Genomic DNA, 22,105 nt, shown 5'->3' with positions numbered 1-22,105 from the left:
GTAAATAAAACTGTTCTGTGTTAGAGGAAGGGAAGAATTGCAATTCCCCTTTCCCCTCCACATATATAATATCTCCCAGTGCATCAGTGGTTTTTAACCATTCCTCCATTATTGTCTGGCAGCTTTTCCTATTTTATTTTGGATTCAGGCAGTGCTTTGAGTCCTGTCTTCTGCCTCTGAAGCACCTTCAAGTTAAACTGCATTATCTAAGTCTTACTTTTAATAAATTTCTTCATACCAACAAGGTAGTTACACCTATGATAGCAAGTCCTGCTGCAGTCCAGCCTTTCCACTTGAATAAAAATCTGGGTTTATTATTTGGGAGGTCATGTTGCATCAGGACTGAGTCAGAGAGGGAATTCTGGAGAATCCTTGGCCCAAAATGAGCTGAAATATCCTGTCCATTTCTGTTTCTAGTGCTGTGCTCTGCTGGAACCTGCTTCAATGGAGGGAAGTGCTCTGGAGGAGGGTCCCAGGTGTGCCAGTGCCCTGCAGGATTCCAGGGGCCTCGCTGCCAGTATGGTGAGTGCACTGGGATTGTCTCAAGTTGGGGTAAAAAGCATCTTCAGCATTAATTGCTAAAACAAGCATATTTTATTAATGTTGGCTTAAAATTAAAGGCGCCTTTGCTGCACTTTTAAGTGGTTATTTGATCATTCTCTTTTTAAATTTTTTTTATTTTTTTGTATTGAATTTTAACAAAGCAAGATGAAAATTTAATTTGATTGGTATCAGATGAGTGAGTGTCTGTGGTGGATAATATCACTGAATATCAGCAGTGGTGTCCAGTGCAGTATCTGTCTATTGCTTCTCGACTTGAATGTTCTTGTGGTGCTTTTAGTGAATTTCTCAGCCTTGCTTTCACCTTTGTGAGAGGAAATTCTGAGTCAAAGCAGGTGGGCAGTAGGTGAAGAATGCAGCAAATGAGCCACTGTATTTGTTCTGGGGATTTTTTTTGGTGCATCTCAAAGTAGGGAGGTTTTATAGCTCGCTACCAAATATTTCATAGTATTCATGGAATAATATATGCACCAATCTTTCATTTCACTGTGTTCTAGCATGCTATAGTTTGAATTCAGTGTGACTTAGGCTCTATCACCCACTCTCAATGAGGATCTTTTTTGTCTCACACACTGGCTCCCAATTTGATAAACCCACAATGGGTTGTCTTGTAATTTAACACACTGTGTAAAGCTCTCCAAAATTACTGCACTGCATCCATTTGGCTTCTTAAGGGAGGGAGGAAAGTCATTCCTTCAGAGTAGGCTGTGACTGGGACAAAGGCTTTCTTTTGTATTAGGCAAATGATAATTTCCTTTTCAACTGAAGCATATTGTGCTTTGTTCAAAGGAAGGCAGATTTTTAAGTATTTCGTTTTTTTCCCTTTTAAATTCTAATATCTTTGTGTCCTCACCTGGCTTGTCTGTCAGGCAGTGTGAGTGAGAGGGACTATAACAATAAATAAAATGCAGAGCTGTTTACAATGGAGCTGCTGCTGCCTGTAGACAATTTCAGCTCAGTTGAGCTGTGATTGGGTATTTCTTTACTGCCCACAAAAACAAGTTTATGTTGGGGAGTTGAGGTGAGCCAGGGTGACACCAAGGCAGGCTGGTTGTGATTAACTTACAGGAGAGCTGCTGCTTCAAGGTAAGCAGGATCACAATCTCCAAAAAAGCCTTATAATAACTTATTACCAAATGGAATATATCTCAGCAAATTATAAATTGTCCTTGCCATGATAAATTGCCTTTTGAGACTCCTTTTGCTGTGGAGCTGGGGCATTCCCAGCGGACAGACTGTGGATAGCCCAGGTCAGATTTTCCAGCTGCAATGGGATTGTGCAGCCTCTGTTTCACAGAGGGATTGTAAAAACAATGAGGGGCATCCTGCAGGATGCTCCTTGCACTTGGGTGGAACTTTTATCTGTGCCCTGTGTTTGCCTGCTTTCTATTGATTCCTGAGGTCTGAATGGAGTTCCAGGAGCCGTCACCCTCAGGTTTGTGCGGAGCTGCTATCGCAGCCGGGCAGGAGGAAGTTTATAAATTGAATTCTGAAGGGGAAAACCTTCTTTCAGCAAGGCTGTTATGGACCATTCACCTGCCTAACAAAAGCGAGGTAATTCAGAGTGTAAGGCCTCTCAAATGCTGCAGGTGCCTGCAGTCAGATTCTTCTGAGGCTTGTATCATATTTGTGCAGGAAAGGGAAGGAGAATGTCCTGTGGGACTAACAGCTACAGCCTCTGCTTTTCCTGGCTGATGTTGGAATATTGCTCCTAAGATTTAATGCTTGAGAGAGGGTTTCTTTCTTCCTTCAAAAAATTAAGGATTCCATCTCTATGATTCTGAGGTTAATTTGGTGCTTGGTACCACCAGTTGTTAGAAGAGCAGCAATTAGAAGTTAACTAATTTTTAATTATGATATATTATAAATGGTTTTATTGTTTATTACTTTTAGTTATATTATGCTGTAAATGTTTTAAAGTTAATAATTTAAAATTACTTTGTGTGGGTTTTATTATAATGTATTTTTTATAGGTTTTTTAAAGTATCTAGTTTTATTTGTAACGCTATTTTTGAAACTTGTTTTTTAGTGTAATTATTTTAAAATAATGTTTGTTTTACTTTATGGCATTTTTAAGTTAGTAATTTTTATTTTAAGATTTGTATATAGATATATACAATGTGAGCTTTTTGTCAGGCTTTGAGAATTTTCTATAAATCCATTTCCCACATTTGTAATCTTGGCTTCTGTCACTTCTGGTATTGTGACTTCCTGTCAGTCTGCTGGCAGAGGAGGAACCACAGGCATTTCATAGCTGCACTTGAACCCTTTTGAGCAAAATTGCTTCATGTACCCCATTTTATATCTCCCCCTCTCCAACCTTTTTGATTTTCTCCTCTGTTTCTGTCATCAGTGCTGGCAGCTGATTCTAAAGTTTCACTTGAGCAGCAACTCTCATGATCTCCTTGCTGGGTGCTGTGAACTACAGACTGTAGACAAATTAGTATAAAAATATTACTAAATTCAATTATTCTAGGAAATAAATGGGGACATATGTCTCAGGAATCTTCTAATCATTCTTTTTGTGGAGTTTATATTTGCCATTGAGTTAGGGAGTAGGTCATTGTCCTGGAAATGGAGTTTTGTCCTGGAGAAGGTTTGTGATGGATCCTTTAGGATGGCTGATGGCAGCATCACAGCCATCTCAGCAGAAATGATTATTCCCAATTGGCAACTAATGACTTTTTAAAGGAATTCTGGGGTGTTCCTGCAGCCTGGGACAGACACATTCCTGATGAGATGCTGCAAGGGTCAGGGCTCCTCTAACAAACTTAATGTAATTGTGTTCAGAAACGTGTTACTGCCTCCCTTGTACACTCTAAAAATTACTTAGAAATTACTATTTATAAAAAATAAAGTAATATTTTTATACTAATTTGTCACTCCCCAGTTTTATTATTTTCCCCACACAAGCAGCAATGCAAACTTAGAGAAAGATTTATGGGTGAGATGGTGGAGTTCTTCACGCAGCCATTGCAGGGACTGGGTAACGGATTGAGCTGTCTCCTGCACTGTCTGCTGCAATTTGTCTTGTAATAATAGACTTATATCAATTACAATGTAAACTTGCAAGCTGGGTTTCTTTCCATTTTTTGGAACTTGTTTGGAAAGTTGTGATCCCCGTTTGTCCCAGTGAAAGGGAGGGAAAACCTGTAAGGAAAAAGAGAAAAGGTAAAACCCAGTACCAAGAATGGATTCTGCTGCAGTGCTGGTGTCATTGATATTCACTGGTTGTCCTGGAGATCCTGTTCAAGGCCTGGTGGCCACCTGAGCTGGACATGGGAGTAAAGGAATTTCATTTAGCTTGCTTAATTCAGCCCTGGGACTTTTTACTTGGACATGCAGCCAGTGATACCATTCAAAATTCTACAAACAAGGGTGTATTTATTTACTCCTCTTCTATGTACTCTACGTGTACATGTAATCAATGGAAATTGAGGGCTTAGTTTTGACTCTTAAGTGTTTTATCATCAAATCTCAAGTCGCTGATGGTTTTGCTGAGTGCCTCCTGATGGGTTTTAAAACATGAAGTAAAAAAACAGAGTGAGAACTGAACAGGCTTTGTGACTTCTTGACTGATACAAAATCTGAGCATGATTAATGTTCTGCAATTATTCTTTTCATAATTATGAGCCTGTCTGAGACAATGGGTATGATTGGTGTTTAAAAATAGGTGAGGAATGACCAGGGAGGACTTGTCAGCAAAGTCCTCTCATGGTGGCATGGTGTCTTCCCTCCTCAATACAATATTCCAGTTTTTAATAGATAAAATGTGACGGTGCTCACAGGGGTTCTTGGATGAGGGAAGAGATGAGGATCTGACTCCATGTTTCAGAAGGCTGATTTATTATTTTATGATGTATATTACATTAAAACTATACTAAAGGAATAGAAGAAAGGATTTCATCAGAAGGCCGGCTAAGAATAGATTAGCAAAGAATGATAACAAAGATTTGTGGCTTGGGCTCTCTGTCCAAGCCAGCTGACTGTGATTGGCCATTAATTAGAAACAACCACATGAGACCAATCCCAGATGCACCTGTTGCATTCCACAGCAGCAGATAACCATTGTTTACATTTTGTTCCTGGGGCCTCTCAGCTTCTCAGGAGGAAAAATCCTAAGGAAAGGATTTTCCATAAAACATGTCTGCGACAATAAAGTGTCAATAGATTAATTTTTACACCATTGTTTGCTGTCACACAAGTGGAAATTTAAGTTCTTTTGCAGTGGCTGGTGCAGATGATTAGATTCTGCAGCTGCTGCTCGCCCAGCACACATCTGGAGGGGCAGTGTGCTCTGCTGGGTGCAGTGCTCACCTGATGAGAACTTTCTTTTCCACCTGCCACTGACCTTGGATATTTAATGCAGTAACTCTTAGCAAATTACCCCACTCTGCCTGGGCTTTGTTGTACATGAAATGTTGATAATGGTGGCTCATTCCTTCATCAGGTGCTTTGAGACCCGAGTAATTAAGTGTGAGATAATGGCACTGGCGTGTGTGTGTAAAGGCAGGATGCACACTGCATGGGGAGCTAAATGAAATGCTTATGAGGGAGATATCCATCAGTTCATTGACTTGCTGTCAATCTCTGCCTTCACTCTGGTCACACACTATTAAGATATTGAACTTACAAAGATTCTGGTAAACAAAAATAGCAGCACCTCCTAGAGCAGGTAGATCGGAGTTTACACTATAAAACTGCTTAAAACAATGGTGTTTGTTTTTTTTTTTTTTTAATTTTAACCATTCATTAAAATGGCAGGAATTCTGATCTATTTTCTTACAAACAAAAATATTCTTTTCTTTCACCGTGAAAAATAATTTTCTTCCATTTTTCCTCTAGGAAATGTTTCTTCCTGCAAAGAGCTGTTTGATACAACTTCTGGTTAATGTCCTGTCTGCCATCCTGGTCTCTAAGTTGTTCTTCTTTGAGGCTGGAGACCTACACAAGCCTTTCAGGGCAGTGTAAATCCATAACCAGTGCTACAAATTTTCCTTCTTTAAAATAGCCAATGGCAAGCTGGAAGCTCCTATGGATCTGTTCCCATAGGGATGTCTTCAGTGTTCATGGATCTTTGTTTCCCACTGAAAGTATGAAATGTTTAAATATTTGTGGGGGTAAATTAGCTCTGATAGCTGGGCCCTCATTTTGCCAGGGGTTTTGGCATTTTGTTTTCATGTTTTGGCCATGAGTTCCCTGAAGTTTGACCCAAGCCAACCTTTTTAACTTGAAAATTTGCCATTAGCCCATGGGGAGAGTGGGAGAGGATGGCACAAAAGATAATTTATGCTCAGCTTGCTCTAGTTTAGTGCATATAATACCTTAAAGATACCAGCTTTGGCTCATTTTCCTGTTTTAGCACAGTCCTCCTCCTGCCCCAAATGACTCAGTCTCATTAGTGAAATGCCAGCCTGTCACGGCAAGGGAAGCAGAGATGAGTGATGAGGCTGCTCAGGGTGGGTAAGTCCCTGTCTTCTGGCAGAAAGAACCCTTGTGGTCACCCTCTGTCCTAGTGGGACTCTGTCTTGTTCTTCCTCTGCTCCTTTTTGGCCCCCAGAGCAGTGATCCATCCATCCTGTGCCTGTTTTTTGGGTACCATTCTCCTCCTGTGATGGAGGAGTGTGATGGTGATCACAGGGGTTCTTGGATGAGGGAAGAGATGAGGATCTGACTCCATGTTGCAGAAGGCTGATTTATTATTTTATGATGTATATTACATTAAAAATATACTAAAAGAATAGAAGAAAGGATTTCATCAGAAGGCTGGCTAAGAATAGAATAGCAAAGAATGATAACAAAGGTTTGTGGCTCAGGCTCTCTGTCTGAGCCAGCTGACTGTGATTGGCCATTAATTAGAAACAACCACATGAGGCCAATCCCAGATGCACCTGTTGCATTCCACAGCAGCAGATAATCAATGTTTACATTTTGTTCCTGGGGCCTCTCAGCTTCTCAGGAGGAAAAATCCCGAGGAAAGGATTTTCCATAAAACATGTCTGTGACAGAGGAGCCCTGGCAGGCAGCACATGGGAAGGGGGAGCTGCTTTGGTGAGCTCTTGAGAACATCCTGTGGGCTGCAATCCCTTGTTCCTGCATCATGGATTGTGGTAATGAGCCCCTCATGGTGACACAAACCTTTCTGTCACCTGTCTCCTGTGCTCTGGTGACAGCTGACAGGTGTCCTGACACTTAAAACATCGTGGGATTTGTACATCTTAATTATAGATGTATATAACTACAAATTAGTAGGAAGGCAATGCTGGACCTGAGTATGAAGTGTCACAAGTCTGGAGCTGGTTAGAAACCCGTGAGAGAGGTGGGTTGGATGTTCTCTTGGGCAGAGGTTTGCAGAAGACAAGTGTGGTGCACAGATCACTGCAGGAGGCCCAAGCTATCTGTAATCTCTCAAGGAAAACAAAAAGTTATGGTTGAGATAAAAATGACATTATCTGTTCTGGTGATAGATAACAGTTGATTCAGAGATTAATTCCAGTTGTGAGCGAGGCCCTGGGCAGGAATCAAAAAACCCTGAAAGCATGGCTTCCTCCAAACTTTCATTCTCTCTTCTTTGCTCCCCTCCTCACACCCACCTGCTCTTTGCCAACAGAAACACCTTTCATCAGCCTCCCCAGAATAAAAACCCTTTAAAGCAGCCACTGAAAAGCTGAGAGGAACAAAAGCTCTGCTGCCCTGAACCAGGAGCAGTGGAAAATGCTGATTGAAAGATCATGCCTGGCTCTCTGCTGGGTGTGACAGGATATAATCATCAGCCCATCCTGCTGAAAGGGAGGCACTGCCTGCCCTCCACTGCCATTAGGAGGGAGAGACAGCTAGACAGACAGCAGGGCTGGAGCTGCAAACAAATATGTCAGGGGGAAATGAACCTCAGAATAAGCACTGCAGAAAGAGAGAATTCACCCCCCTTGTGTCTGCCATGAAAGGATGTTCAGGCTGTGCTTGCTGCAGAAGGGAAAAGTTAAAAATCACAGGGGAAGAGCTGCTGTCTGGCGGCTGGCATTTGTTTGTTGGGTGAGGAAATGTGGCTGCAAGTGCCAGCAAAGTGAGTGTTGTGCAGAGGGGCTGTGCAGGTACATTCCTCCTCCTCACACTATCAAAAGGTGAATGAGCAGACTGTGAGTCTCCAGAAACATCTGGATTCTGTTTCATGACACCTGCATGGCCTCTGTGTGGCTGTGGGCAGATTTATTTGTGCTCCCAGCTTGCTTCAGGGGTTTGAGCTGGGTCCCAGTGAATTTGATCAGGTAATGCAGATGGATTTAATTACCCAAGGTACCATGGCTGAGCAGTTCATGCAGTGCTTGTGTAGCTCCGGATGCAACCCCTCTGTTAATAAAGCATCTAGACAACATGGAATCTTAACTGATTTGGCAGAATATCCAGCAGATTGTTGTGTCTTTAGGAATATTCTTGTTGTATTTTGCTAGCTCTTCAGAGTGAAGCTGGAGATGGTTGCTGTGCATTTCATTGTCCTGTCTGCAGAGAGCTCTCCCCTTTAGTCACAGGTCAAACACTTCTGCTGCACCCTCAAAAATCTTTGGACTGTTGTGTGCTTCCACAGAGGTACAAAGAGCAGGAGAACCCTTCCTAAGCAAAGCCAGGCTGCTGTTTTCTCCTTCAGTGGCACCAGTGCAGTGTCACTGCTGATTGCCCTCCTGCCGTGAGATGCTCTTGAGGCTCTGTCACTGCAGTGATTCCTGAGGAAGGGAAAGTGGAGTTTCCTGTGGAAGGGAGGGAGTGGAGCAGCCCTGAGCAGCCCTGCAAGGACTCTGACTGACAAAGTCACTTTTGGGTGGCTAATTGTTTTTGCTGACCTAAACACTTTGACACACAGATAGGAACAGATGTGCATTGCAAAAATAAAAAAGGGATTCCTCTAGAGATGTGTGGGTTTGGCTGTTCAGTCAGGACTGGGCCACAGGTTTGGAAGGGACCTTCGAGAGCATCTTTTGGAAGGGATCTTAGAGAACATCTATTTTCACATGTTCCACTGGACCAGTGTCGCAGACATCTTTTCATTAAAATCCTTTCATTAGGATTTTTCCTGCTGAGAAGCTGAGAAGTTTCAGCAACAGAATGTAATGCTGTGGAATGCAACAGGTGCATCTGTGATTGGCCCATCTTAGATGTTTATAATTAATGGCCAATCAAGGCCGAGCTATCTTGGACAGAGTACGGGAGAGCTGCCTTTTGTTATCGTTCTTTCTTTGGTATTCTGTTCTTAGCCAGCCTTCTGAGAGGAAACCTTTCCTTCTATTCTTTTTATTATAGTTATAATGTAATATATAGATCATAAAATAATAAATCAAGCCTTCTAAACATGGAGTCAATATTCTCATCTCTTCCCTCACCTGAAGACCCCTGTGACCATTGTCACAGACCAGTTTGCTCCAAGCCCTGTCCTTGAACACTCTCAGGAAAGGGGATCTCCAACTTCTCTGTCTGGTACCTCTAAAAATCTATTTTAAGCCAGGAACAATGGCCTTTAAAATTATTTTAGCATCAAAGGAAAGCCTGTGGTGCCTGTCCTGGTTCCTTTCCAGCCCTTGTCTGCGATTCTCTCAAGCTGGGTTTTTGGGTATGTGCTATTTTGCCAGAGGCTGTGTTTTAAGGCTTAAGAGTAGATGTGTTAACGTGTATCTGTCACTTTTTCTACAGCAAACTCCATCCTGTGTCTCCTTGGGTGTCCTCTCAGTGCTCTTAAGGAAACAGCCATTTGTTGTCAACCTAGAAATTTGTTTTCTCAGGTGCAATGACTGCAGCAGAATTCCTCAGCATAAATACTGTTTTACAGTCATTTAACAGCATTTTTAGTGCTGATGTTTATTTCATCTAAAAGGGGCAGAAGAGTTAATTACATTGTCTGGAAGGGGAGGCAGAATGTTGCCAGCAACCACGAGGCACTGCTGCTCACTTCGATAGAGCTGAGCTCACAGTAGTGGCAGCTGGATTTAATTATAAGTTTGCAACCCTGTGGTTTCAGCAGCAGCTGCTGAAGAATGGATAATGCAAGTAGCCTTCAGAGCCATTCACATTAGAGATAAAACCTTGTCATTCACTGAGACAGCTGACTGAACAAGTATTAAAATGAATAAAGATTTCCCCAGGGAGGTTGCAGGATGAGGTTTGGTTTTTTGTCTCGCTGGCTCTTGCTCAGATATGTCAGGTGTGCTCCCACCCAAAAATGTGAGACTGCTCACAAATAAAAGTCTTAGATTATCTAATCTAAGCACTGGTTGTGTGATTAACCTCAACAAGTTAGGAGGGAAATGTTATTTACTGGACTTTTTTGTATTTCTGTAGCAGTCTTAAGAAATCACTTTCCGTTCCTTGGAACAGGGAGAGATGGCTGAAGGTTAAACATGTGCTGAAGATACCTTAAAAATTCACTTTATTTCTCATTTTATTCAATGGTATGTCAGTAATAGACTACCACAACTGAAATGGAAAAGTATGGGACTACTGAAGTTATATTTTCATTATTTTGTTGTTGATATATTTCAGCTTTTATAAATGGAAAATTAAAAATTCTAAAGTGAATTTGAGCCTTGTAAAACTAAAACTAATAGCTAGAACCTCCACAGGCAAATTATTTAATTATTTTCCAAGTCAGGCTGGAGCAAGAACTTGGTCTAAATGATTTTTCCAGCATCATTGGTCAGTTGCTTCCTAAAATGACTTCCCATGCTCTCTTAAATTTTGAGGTGAGCAATGATTTGGAGTTTTGGAAATATTTTTGTTTTTTCTATGGGAAGATTTGGTATCCTCTGAAAATTGGTGCTGTTCCAGATAGATTTTGTCGGTCACATAAAAAGCAATGAAGGTTGGGTAAATTTCAGATTTGACTGTTCAAAAATTTATTCTTTTTAAAGTTTCCTCTTAGATGCTTCCTTTTCCCCCCAATGATCATGAAAGCACTGACTGACTCTGCTTGAAGGAAGTGCAGCTGTTATTTGTCTAGGCAGATATTTAATTTCTGCTTTGTTGCATCTCCTGTGGATGAAGAGGCAGCTGTGGGTGAAGTGGTCCCTGGAGGCACTGCCCCTCTGATTCTTAGAATTTCTTTTATTTTTGAGTGTCTTTATCATTCCTTTTCCCTCTTCATTTTTTCCCATCCTTGCTACTTTTCCAAACCTCAAGTTGTGACTTAAACTTTAGATCCAGTTATTTCGAAATTGTTTTCTGCCTCTTCAGGTACTTTCTAATAAGCTCTTCCAAGTACACCAAAAGTTGAAAAGGCCAAATCTATTTCGTAACCACCTGGAATAAAAGTGGCTGCTCCTGTTTTTCAGACATTTGAGAGATTCTCCTGGTGCTACTGAGGTGGGGGAATTGGTGTCTATGCTATCCTTTTAAAGAAAACTTATTTCTCACTGTTTCCTTTTTTGTAAAACCTAATTGCTTTCTCTTCACCAAGAATTCGCAGGCAATTGCTTTTCTCTCTGTTATCCCTGCTGCAAGGGTGGCTTTTGTGTGCAGGGTTGCTGACCTGAATCTGCTTTTTCTCTCTGTAATCTCAGTGTTTGGGAGCTCAGAGAGCTGACAGGAGCTGGGGAGGCACTGCTGATCTGCTGCATGTCTGTCTGACAGGCTTTCCTTCACACGCGAGTGCTGGAAATCCTGTTAGCATTAACATAATGCGACATGAGGGGGGAAATAACCCATTCCATGGGAATTTTTATGGCTAGATTTTCACCTGTCCATCCATCTCTTCTTCACATTCCATGGGAATTTTTATGGCTAATTTTCACTTGTCCATCCATCTCTTCTTCCCACACCTGCTCCGGTCTGAGATGTACCTGAATTGTGACTTTATCCTTCTCCACTGAGCCCTCTAGATCCATGTGCTGCATTTATGTTGTAAATAATCTAGAAGCTTGTAAATGTAATTTTTTGGGGGTTGGGGAAAAAAAAAAGTTCAACTGAATATGATCTTAAACTTCCTGAATATTTTCTCATTTTGGATCTTGGTATCCTATGGAAAATAGTGTTGAAATTGTGTGTAAATCTTGTTTAACTGAATATCCTTGTTGTGCTGCTGGTATAAATAGGGGCTGTTTATGGAAGTGATGTTTTTCAAGCTGAATCTGCAGTGCATCCTTTCTGGATCTTGTGCGGTCAAAGAAGTGGAAAGTTCAGTTAAATCCTCTCTTCCCTGATTTGTGTTTTGTGGTTAAAATCTTCTTTCATGCACTGGAAGGTGGTACTGTATGAACAGATGTGGGAACTGAATTTGGAATTATTTTCACACCCAATCTCCACTTGTAATAATCTTTCTTTAGTAGTTTTGTGTGGTGTGGGAAGCAACAGGAGGGAGGATGTGCTAACACAGTAGATAAGGGAGAGATGTTCATCAGAGGGCAGACTTAATAACTGTGAAATAAGTGAATACGTTACAATGCTTGCTGAGTTCTTTGCATGGAGAGCAGGTTCATCTGTGGCATGACTAGGCAATTACACATTGATTGCACCAGAGTTGTGCTTCACATCTCCAGAGGATTTTGCCACAATTTGTTTCACGTTCCACCTTTGTTCCAGCCAAGTAAACTGGAGACAGAAGAAAATTGCACAACACATGGGGGGAAAATGGAGAAGGAGAAACTGTAGGTGTAGCTCTGAGCGCTGCTCTCGTCATCATCTTTGTATTGCAGAGAGCTTTGTGTGAGGATCCATTTATCCTGGCAGTTGTTCATTATCCTGCCAGCCCCTTGGCATTATCATTCATCCTGACAGGCACATAATAAAGCCAGGAGTTTCAGAGCTGATGAACAACTGTATCTGTGAATAAATACTTCAGGAGTTTTGGGTTGGGCGGCTAATTCAGTTTTGCTGAAAACATTCTCTTGGTTTTGTCTGGTTCTGCGTGGAAATGGGATGGCAAATGGGTTCACCAAAACCTGAAATGCCAAAATTCCTCTCATGGAATGTGGACAGCTTGCTGGAGGTGAAGGATAAAGCTAACCAGCAATTTAGAGAAGTGTATGAAGCACAACTCATTAAAATATCACAGAAAGTTAGACTTAGCCATACAGAGCAGCTCAAAGGGAGGTTTGATGCTACCTGCCTCATCTCATTTTCCTCAAAATTCCTGTGTATTCTTAGATAAGTATTTATAAAGTAAGGGTGCTGTCTTTATTTAAAGAAACAAAAAAAGAACCCCAAAACCCAAAAAGGTGGTGTACTACAAGCATATTGTTGTAAAAACCTGGTCAGGTAATTTGTGAGCTCAGCACTTCAGAATTGTTACTGCATCACAGAAATGGTTCTTTTCAATTCCTTGAGTCTTAAAATAAGGAAGACTGTCTAAAGAAAAACAATTGAACTACTGCAGAATATCTAGACACATATTTGTGGAGTTTCGGGTGTACCTAAACATTTAGAAAAGGAAGATGCACAGGCTGGCATGGGAGAAGAACTTGAGTGAGATTAAATTTGCTCTGACATGGTTTTGGCTAACTAGAATTTTTTGAATTAGGACTATTCTCTTAGTGAAAGTTCTCCTTATTAATTAATACACTGCTCTCATGGCCTCTTCATAAATGTTCATTTCCATAAGCTTTCAAAAATGTAAATTCAATGCCAGTATCTCTTTATTTTTTTTAAATAGACATATCAATGCATTGAGATGAAAGTGTGTATAGCAACAGCACATTCTCTCTTATAAATATCAAAATAGATTTAAAATATGCTCTCTGGGTAGAGATTCAGTGGTTACTGTGCCTTGAGATTCAGGGAAGAGTGGTTCATCCCAGTGTGGCTCATCCCAGTGTGTGTTACCTTCCCCCCTGCACTGCAGCTCATTCTGTGTGTCCATCTCTGCGTGTGATGCTGTGAGTTTTGTGTGCCCCTCACCCTGACACAGGTACTTAGTAACATTCACCTGATTCATTTTATTTGGCTTGTTCCTGCCCAGTATCAAGTTTCCTGGCTTAGGAGCTCTAAGCAGGCTGTGTTTTTTGCTCTCTTGGGGGGGCCCATATTTCTGCCACCGTTTCAAAGGTTTTCTGTGTTGTCATTATTAACTTTGTTCAGTGCTACCAGCAAACCTGTGAGGTTTTTAAGCAGTGATGGTGCAGATCTTTTGCCTGCATAGCACAATTGGCAGATGTGCCAGGCTCTTCCTAGTGATGCTGTGATGTCTTGGGCTAAATTAATTGGGGGCTTACAAAGCTTTGCTGCACTCAGGCTGGAGGACAAAGGATGGGGGTGGTGCTGGTCCAGAAACCCCATCAGTGCCCATGTCTTAGAGTGTACACAGTCCTGGGGAAAGGAAAATCCATCTGTGTGAGGGCACAGTGACTGGCTGGAGGTTCTTCTCGTGCTGCTGTGTTGTCATCCCACTCAAGGGACAGAGAGGTCCTGCTTTATCCATCATTTCCTTGAGTCCCTTTCCTGCCAATGCACCTCAGGCTCGTGTTTCACCCTCTGCAGTGTTTTTTCTGCCTCTCCTGTGTTCAATGCTGCAGGATGTGAGCTGTGAGGCCCAGGGTGGGTGGCTGTGTGTGACAGTCCCTCAGACAAAGGTGTTGCCATCTCCTGGGAAGCATTTATTGTGTTTTACCGCACTGGACTGTGCGTAGTGCAGAATTTCTGCAGAGGCACCTGGTGTGCTCCCCAAGCCAGGAAGGAATTATTGCCTTGCTGCAGGTCTCAAAGATTGTCCCCAGCCCCTGGGGTGGCAGTGATGGCTGCAGGTTGTACCCTGTACCCTGCAGCACAGCCACAGCCCTGTGCGTTCCTCAGGAGCATTTGCCCCATCCCTGCTCCTGCCAGCCCAGCAGGAGCTGATTGTGCCGGCCTTGGCCTCCCCCTCCCTCTCTGAAGGTTTGCTGTGGCAGGTTTGAACTCTGCATCAGGCTCATTTTGCTTTTCTAGAGAGGATGAACTCTTAACCCCCCTACCGTGGGTCCGTCCTTGGCTTGCTCTGTGTCTGGGGCAAGCAGCTGCCAGACCTTCTCATCTTACCCATCTGTGAAGCACATATTAGACATGTGGGTGGTTTATTTATCTTAATAATTGCAAAGCTTTTTGAAGCCCTTCTAGAAAATTTCATCTGTATGGAGAAACACTCATTAAAAGCCTATTCAGTTCACAGTGAAGGAAGTGAGATTCTGTGGTTTAAAAAACACTCATTTCAAAATTCTCTTTAAAGTATTGCAGCAACTGCATTAAAACTGAGGAGGGCTATTGATTTAATGCACACAATATGATATTGTGCTGTTAGGTTTTTCTTTTGGTAGAAATTTGCTATTGATTGTTTTCACTTTGACCAGATAGTAATGAATAGTGTAGTAAGTCTACAAAAGTTGCCAATATAAAAAAAGGTTTGAAAAGTTTCTTGCCATTTTTGGTGTAGTATACTTGCAATGATCTCATTCTTTTTCATACTTAAGTAAATCATTGTCTTCATTTACTTGAGAATGGATTTAAGTTTAAAATGCAAGTTTATATAAATAATAGTGCTTTGTGACTTGGTGTTACAATTCATAGGCAGGAAAATGTGAATGCTGCAGATTCTTGAAGGGACTTTGGCTGAAATTACCTTGACTTAGACTCTTTTCAGGCCTGCTGACTTTGAGGGAGGGATATGAGGCAGCAGAAGACTTGATGCACCATTAACCACACTAAAATAGAGAACCTTCTTGGCTTTGCTACTTGCAGACTGAAATCACTGGGAGGTTTAATGTGAAACAATGCAAGTTCAGGTTAAGATGGATGAACCCAAACCAGATTTTCCCAGCAGAGTTTGGGAGAGAGCAGGGGCAAAGTGTTAAAACACCACTTTATATACAGTGGCTTTGTCTGGCAGGGTCCCTCCTGACTGCACACACCCTGAGCAGGTTTGGAAGCTTCATTATTGATAAAAGATGTGCCGTCACCATGGAGTAAATGAGAAATGATCACCTCATGCTAGAAGAGGTGGCAGACCTCAGACACAGCAGGCGTGACTGAACCTCTCAGTGCAGGGACTCCAGGCTGGTGCCAGTGAGCATGGCAGAATAAAGCCCATCCTGGTGCAGGTGGAGAGGACAGAGAACAGCCAGAGGAGAGGAGAGGAGTTCTGACTTCAGTGGATAGCAGTGTTAAGTGATGTGGAGTGGCAGCTCTGCAATTACGTGGCTCCGGGACTATGCAGGCAGAGGGAATAGTCCTGGAGCCAGAGGAGAAATTTAGGAATAAATGCCAGAAGAATGGATGATTGTTTCATTTTTAATTCTTGTTATTTATATCATTAATTTTTTATAGATTTTTTTTTTCCCCCGTGTCTGATGCCTGAAAGTTAGTGGTTTGTGCTATAAACTGAGGTTCTGGTCTTGGCAGTGAAACGCAGCTACAGGATTTTGGCCGGTCGTCTTGCTTAATTCTGCCCATCTGTCATCAGCATCCTCTCTCTGTGGCAGAGAGAAAAGGGGAGTTTGACTTCAGAGATGCTTGTTATGCCTGGCATGTCAGTGCTGGTGACAGATCTGATGTACTCGTGTAGCAATTAATGGTGGTGCAGCTTTTCTTTTGGCACCAGCGTGCTCCGTGAGTTTTCATCATCCTGCACTCAGTTTGAAGTGAACAAAACACTGAATATTAGAGACAGCCAAGGCTGAGGTTGCAGATGCCTTTGCAAATAGCATGAGAGAAGATGTGATGTGGTGTAGGCCTGGCTGGGCATCAGGATTTTCTGTTCTGAGCTTGTTTTCAAGATCAGAGAGATGTTTTGTCTTCATCTCGCCCCGATTTGGAACAGAGCGACAAAATTCAGGTGTTTGTGGGCCTGAAGATCTCCCTTATTGTGCTTCAGGTGGAGAACACCTCTGAGTGAGCAGAGCCCTGCTGGATAAATGTGCAGAGCCCTCTCTGGGGTGAGGATCCCTGCAGTCACACAGTGGACGCATCCCTGGCTCTGTGCAGGCTCGGCTGGTGCCAGCACAGCATCCCAAACCCATCCCAGCTCTGTGACTGAGGGAACCCCAGGGGATTTGGGGGTCCATAACCCCTCCAGATGGGCTCTCAGGGCTGCTGCAGCCCAGGGATCTCCAGCTGCTCTCTGAGCAGCTCGGCTCTGCACGAGCATATGCCTGCTCCATGTCTCACCAGAGCTGGGTTCCAGCTCGTGTTTGCTGCGGGATGCTTTATTGAATGATCTAAAAACTAAACAAACTTGTTTTCCTTGGAAAGGTCTCAATAGCCTTTATTGTAAATTTAATTCTGCTGGTGTTTCTGGAAGATCTGATTGGCACAATGCACTGTGTTGGGCCTCTTCTCAGAGATGGTCTGCAGGATGGGTTTAGCACAGCATTAAAATCTCCTCTGCTGAGAACGTGACTATTCTATTCTAATGTAAAACCAGTAAAATAAAACACCAAGTTTAAACTGCTTTGCCTCAGAATGAAGCTCAGTATAAATATTTAGGCTAAAATATGAAATGTTTTACAGCAAGATACAGTATTCAGCATCGAGTCACATAAAAGAAGATAATAAAACAAAGATAATCTTTATCTCCACCAAAAGAAAAAAAATCCACAATGCTGATCTCACTTGTGCCTGTATAAATAATTATTCAGAATTAATTTTGGGTTTATGTTTGTTCTGCCATGCGATTGTCTGACAGCTGTTTATATGGAATTGTAGCTTTATAGCCTAATTCTGCTGCTGCTGATGTGAATGTCAAACTCAGCTTCCTTCAGTGGGAGGACAATTGGACCCATCTGAAGAGTGAAACTACAAATTTTTACTTTGTAAAAAGTAAATTGTTACAAAACCCCTTCCTGTCTGGGTTTTCAGTGACTAGAATGTGTTTTCCATACTCAAACTGTAACAAGCCGAAACTTGCATTATTATCTCTGCTGGTTTTAGTGACTATTACAGCATATTTCCAAAGTGTTTTACAGGCATAATATTTCAGGATTTTGCTTATTGTAGTCTTTAAACTGAAAAATGGCCTTCTAGAGCTGAGCTGTCCAAGCCCAGTTTGGCAGCTGCTCTGCTGCGGACTTGGACCAGTCCCACTTCACATCTTGTCAATGGAGTTATTCCATATTGTATTACAGATCTCTTATATAAATAACCCCACGGCTCAAAGGGACTGAAACAACAGTTCTGGGCTGGGACTTTTCTGGTCTTTGATGCCTTTGCTGGCAGTGATGTGTGTGTGGGTCCTGACTCAGCTACTGCACTCTGTTCTGCCTGCTTTTTTTCCATTATTTTCCATTATTAATGTCAGAGCACCACTCAGGCACCTCAGCCTAGGTCTCAGCACCCCATTTTCTGGCCAGTTCTGGTATTCCAGCCTGGAAGGCCTGGATCATCTGTGCCTTAGAAAAAGAATTACAGTAAATCTTTCATATGGGAAAAGACTGCTCGGAGCTTGGACTTTATTTTATTCCCTATATTATGTGTGACAACAAAAATATCCAGTCATAATCATTTCAAACCATCATTATTTAGATTATTTTTCCCAAAGGCTATGTAATTCCTTCTGCTTCTCTGCTGTTGATAGGGATGGAAGGGACAGATTTTAGATGTGGCTTAGGCACTTTACCATTTGCATAACAACAAAAAACTTTTACTAAAAATCACTTTCAGCTATATAAAAATTTAATGTACAGAAATAAATATCTTTAAAATGCATTGAAAAGCTATTTATCTCCAGAAGACTTTAAAAGTTAATTTTAATTATCAGTGCTGCATGCCAGTATTTCACAGTGAGTATTCTCTGTAGAAGAAATATTTCTTTTAATGCCTTCTTTTGTGAATTGGGGGGTGGGCCCCAAGATACATTTGTACGCTCTGAAAAAAAGGGTTTTACTAAAGTATATCTGCAGAAAGGTGGTGATGCCTGTCATTGAACTGAGTGATTGATTGATGTCTGTGGTTTCCAAAACACATTAGAGGATCTTCCTTTTCTTAAGTAAGCCTTTCTGGTTTCAATGGAGAAGGAAGGAGCTGCTTTTGGGTGCTGTCAGAAATTCTGAATTGTTTCTTGATTTTCTTTTTCCCAGCCACCAGTGTTACAAGGTGGGAATCTTGGTTTATTCCAGTTTTTAGGATAGCCTAAGGCATTTTAGTAAAGCCAGTATTGTTTGTTTGTTCATAGAGGTTGTCTCTTAGTGAATGTGTAATTTTGAGGGCTGTGTGTGCATGTTTGCATTCACATGTTATCAAAGGGTGAGGAAAAAAGCCTGATTCTGTATATCTGCAGAGTTTTTTAGCCAATCTTAAAGGTGATAATGCTGTTCTCCTGCTTTGCTTAGAAATATAAATAAACCCCAAGTTCACTGTCAATATCTGGGCATGGTGAATACACACAAAGACATTCTTTAGGGTGGCTTCTTCCCAGCCATGCTGCTCACAAATGCTCACAAGAGGAGCAGAACCTTTCCAAGAGATGCTTTTTTTCTGAGGATCTGTGTCTCTGCAGAAAGTCCTTCAGGGCTAATGCTTGGGCACTAGCCTGGATATTGAAATCTAGGCACCATTAGCTGGAGTGTCCCAATTACTTTAATTGACACAGACATATTTGAGGAGAGAGGCTGTTTCCAAGGTTACCAGGATTTGAATTACAGCTTCACTTTTTAAAAAGAAAAAAAAAATAAAATAGAAAAAGCCACCTTCCCTCTAAACTCCAGTCCTTTTAAAAGTAAAATAAATTGTAGTAAGAGTGGAGTAGGCTCTTCCCAGCCCTAGTAAATATGCTCCTAAGCAAAATAATTCAATGTCTTAGCTAATGCTGTGGCCACTTTGATTTGATTTATTCAAAAAGTACCAGTGTTATGACTAAATGCTCTTAAAGGATCAATTTCTGGATCATAGCTGCAGCCACTGGGGAATACTGTGAAACACTTTGCTCAGTGTCAGGTCCATGTGCATGTCTGGCACTGAGAGAAAACACATTTTCTCTCATCACCCCTTTGCAGGAAAAATGTGTTACAGTCGATGGAAATGAGAGCTGAGCCTTCAGCTCTGTTCTATATTAATGCTAAAAATGTTCATCTTGTTATAAGCTGGCCTAATTCTAGAAATGCCGTGTCTTCCAAACACTTGTAAATAATTCTTAAAAATCTGTGATGCAACTCCTGGTTCCAGTGCTGCATTCCAACATCTGGTTCACTTTAGTGGGAGTTTCAAACACTCACCCTCAACGTGCTGTGTGAGAATTTGAGAGTGTGATTTTATCCAGATTCCGAGGGCAGATCCTGAAAGAGGGGAAGATGTACAGGAGAAGTTAATGCCTGAAGCTGTCCTTCTGCCCCACTGCTGTCACTTTATTGTGAATATTGTCCCCTGATTCAGACTCAGCTGGAGCTCCTGGTCAGGTTGGTGCCTCTCCTTGAGCCACCTTCCACTGTGCCCTGCAGACCCTTCTCAGACATGGAGACCTGCAGGACCTGGCAGTGGTGGCTGGAAATGAGGACAGAACATTGGAAGGATCGAGGGGGAATCTATAAAATACACATTATTCTTTTTCCTCTGGCAGTCAGTTTTGCTTTCAGCTTTGGAGATGAACTCTGGGAATTGGCTCAGCCAGTGCTGGAGCTGAGCACTTGCTGTTGTCTCCCTTTCTGTTGTCTTGTGGACCAAGTTGTGCTCACAAGTTCAGGGGATCATTTGGTTCTTAATGCTATGTTTTCTATAATGGTCTCATGCAGAAAAAGTCACTGTGCCTGTAAGTTCAGCCAATTAACTTTCTGTGAACTCTGCTGCTAAATTTCCCTCTATTTCCATCACTGCGGATCAGGAGCAGCCTGACTGGCCCCAGTCTGAAGTCTCTTTATGTAATTGAAAGTGGAGAGTTTGAAAAGCAGCCTGCAGAAGGTTTTGTGGCAGAAATTCTCTTCAGAGAAGGAGCATTCAGTCCTCCTGTGCTGGTGCTTTGTGTGTTGTGGTACCCAGTTAATTTACACCTCGGAGTCCCCTGGGGATGAGGTGCCTCCCACTGGTTCAGCTTTCTGCTTGAGCAGGTCCAGGACCATTTAAAACCCATTTTTAAGGATGCTCTGGCACACCCAAATCCCTGCCTGTCTGCAGCAAAAGGCACTGAGAGCCTCAGCCTGGTGAAAACCTTTTGATGAACATTTGGACACGGAGCCAGAGGAGTTCTGTGAGAACCCCAGAGCAATTCTGTGGCTGTGATGAGTTTAAATAAAGTTCAGTGAGGCACCCAGGGCTCTCAGATCATCAGTCATCTGTGAGGATGGGACTGCAGTTGTTACAGGCATGCTGTCCACTGCTGAGGAGCCGTTCTCAAGACAGGTTCATAATCAGTTTTTTTATTTGAGTGAAACTCATTTTTTTTCTCATTGGAGCAGACTGTAAGATCTGTGGATCTTATCCAGCAGATTTATTCATTTCAAGCCATTCTGGATTATGTCAGCTTTATTGAACTATAACCATTAAAGAAAATATAAAAGGCTGTTCTCAGAGCCCCCAAGATCTTTTCATTAGAGAATTGGAGAATGAGTAGGAAGGGCTTGGGAAGAATTTCCCTTCTACTCCGCAGTTCAGGTGTTTGCAAGAAATGATTTGTGTGTGAATCCAAATTTCAGGCTGTCTTTTGCCAAGAGAAGAGGCAACAACACCCTCTGAACAGCATAATGAAAATCAGGCTTTTAATTTTTCAGTATTTTCATTAAGTGAAGCGTGCCAGTTCTAGCCATATGTGCCATTGCTGTTTTAATCATATAAATGATACATACACAGAAATGATACACAACTCACACGCTTGGAATTACTGAGTATTCTTTATGCCACTTCTGTGAAAAAATTATTATAATCTTTTAGAGCTCTGGATGGAGAATTGTATTGCTTAGTGTTGGACTGGGGTTTTTAGGCACTGTGACCAGGAGGGTTGTGTTGAGGACTGGACACATGAGGAGTAAGTCTGTAGAGGGAAGTCTGACAAAGAAAAAACTAATTTTCTTTGTGAAATCAAATAGATCATGAACATCTACTGAGAGTATTTTGCTTAATTTTAAAATTCACTTGCTTCTTTCATTCTGTGCAGAATTGAGCACTTGTAATGAATGAATGAATTGCAGATAAGGCCAGTTCCTTTGGCTGCATAGGTACAGGGTTCTTCCAGTGCCTTTTTCCTGGGACCAGTACTGGTTTATGTGTGCTGGGCTGGGACCCAGTGTGAGCTCTACCAGCAGGGAGGAGTTTCTGGATGTGTCTGGAAGGGTTTTGGATGCAAACTGACCATGGCAGCGTGGCCCCACAGCCTGTGCCTGCCCCAAAGAAAGGCCAGGAAGGTGCAGAAACACTTTTTAGTCTCTTTAAATCCCAGCTCTGAAACAACCCCATGCATAACTCGTGTGGTTGTGGCTTAAATTGCAGAGAGGCCAAAGGTAAAAAAGTACAGAGTGCACTTGCAGCTTTTATTTTGTCCAAAGAAAACTGTCTAGAGATCTTACTGCAAAAACTTAAAAAATGGTAAATTCTCAGTGAAGAGCTTTGTTTGACACTGTTTGTTTAAGTATTGTCTCTTTCTAGTGAGTGTGGTTGTGTGTAACACACACGTGTGTATTCTCAC

General features: G+C 42.0%; 1 protein-coding gene across 1 annotated transcript in view; it reads left to right on the top strand.

The window, feature by feature from the left end:
• Positions 1-22,105, top strand: part of LOC131562615 (multiple epidermal growth factor-like domains protein 6) — a 189,767-nt gene that overhangs the window by 15,133 nt on the left and 152,529 nt on the right. Inside the window, exon 4 of the mRNA XM_058812439.1 lies at positions 418-522. Coding sequence (XP_058668422.1) covers positions 418-522 — 105 coding nt within the window. The remainder of the gene's footprint in view (positions 1-417; positions 523-22,105) is intronic.

This window comes from Ammospiza caudacuta, chromosome 11, assembly GCF_027887145.1.
Source record: "Ammospiza caudacuta isolate bAmmCau1 chromosome 11, bAmmCau1.pri, whole genome shotgun sequence".
NCBI classification, from domain to species: Eukaryota; Metazoa; Chordata; class Aves; order Passeriformes; family Passerellidae; genus Ammospiza; species Ammospiza caudacuta.
Note: the sequence above shows the minus strand (reverse complement) of the source record. Positions and strands in the feature narration are given on the sequence as shown.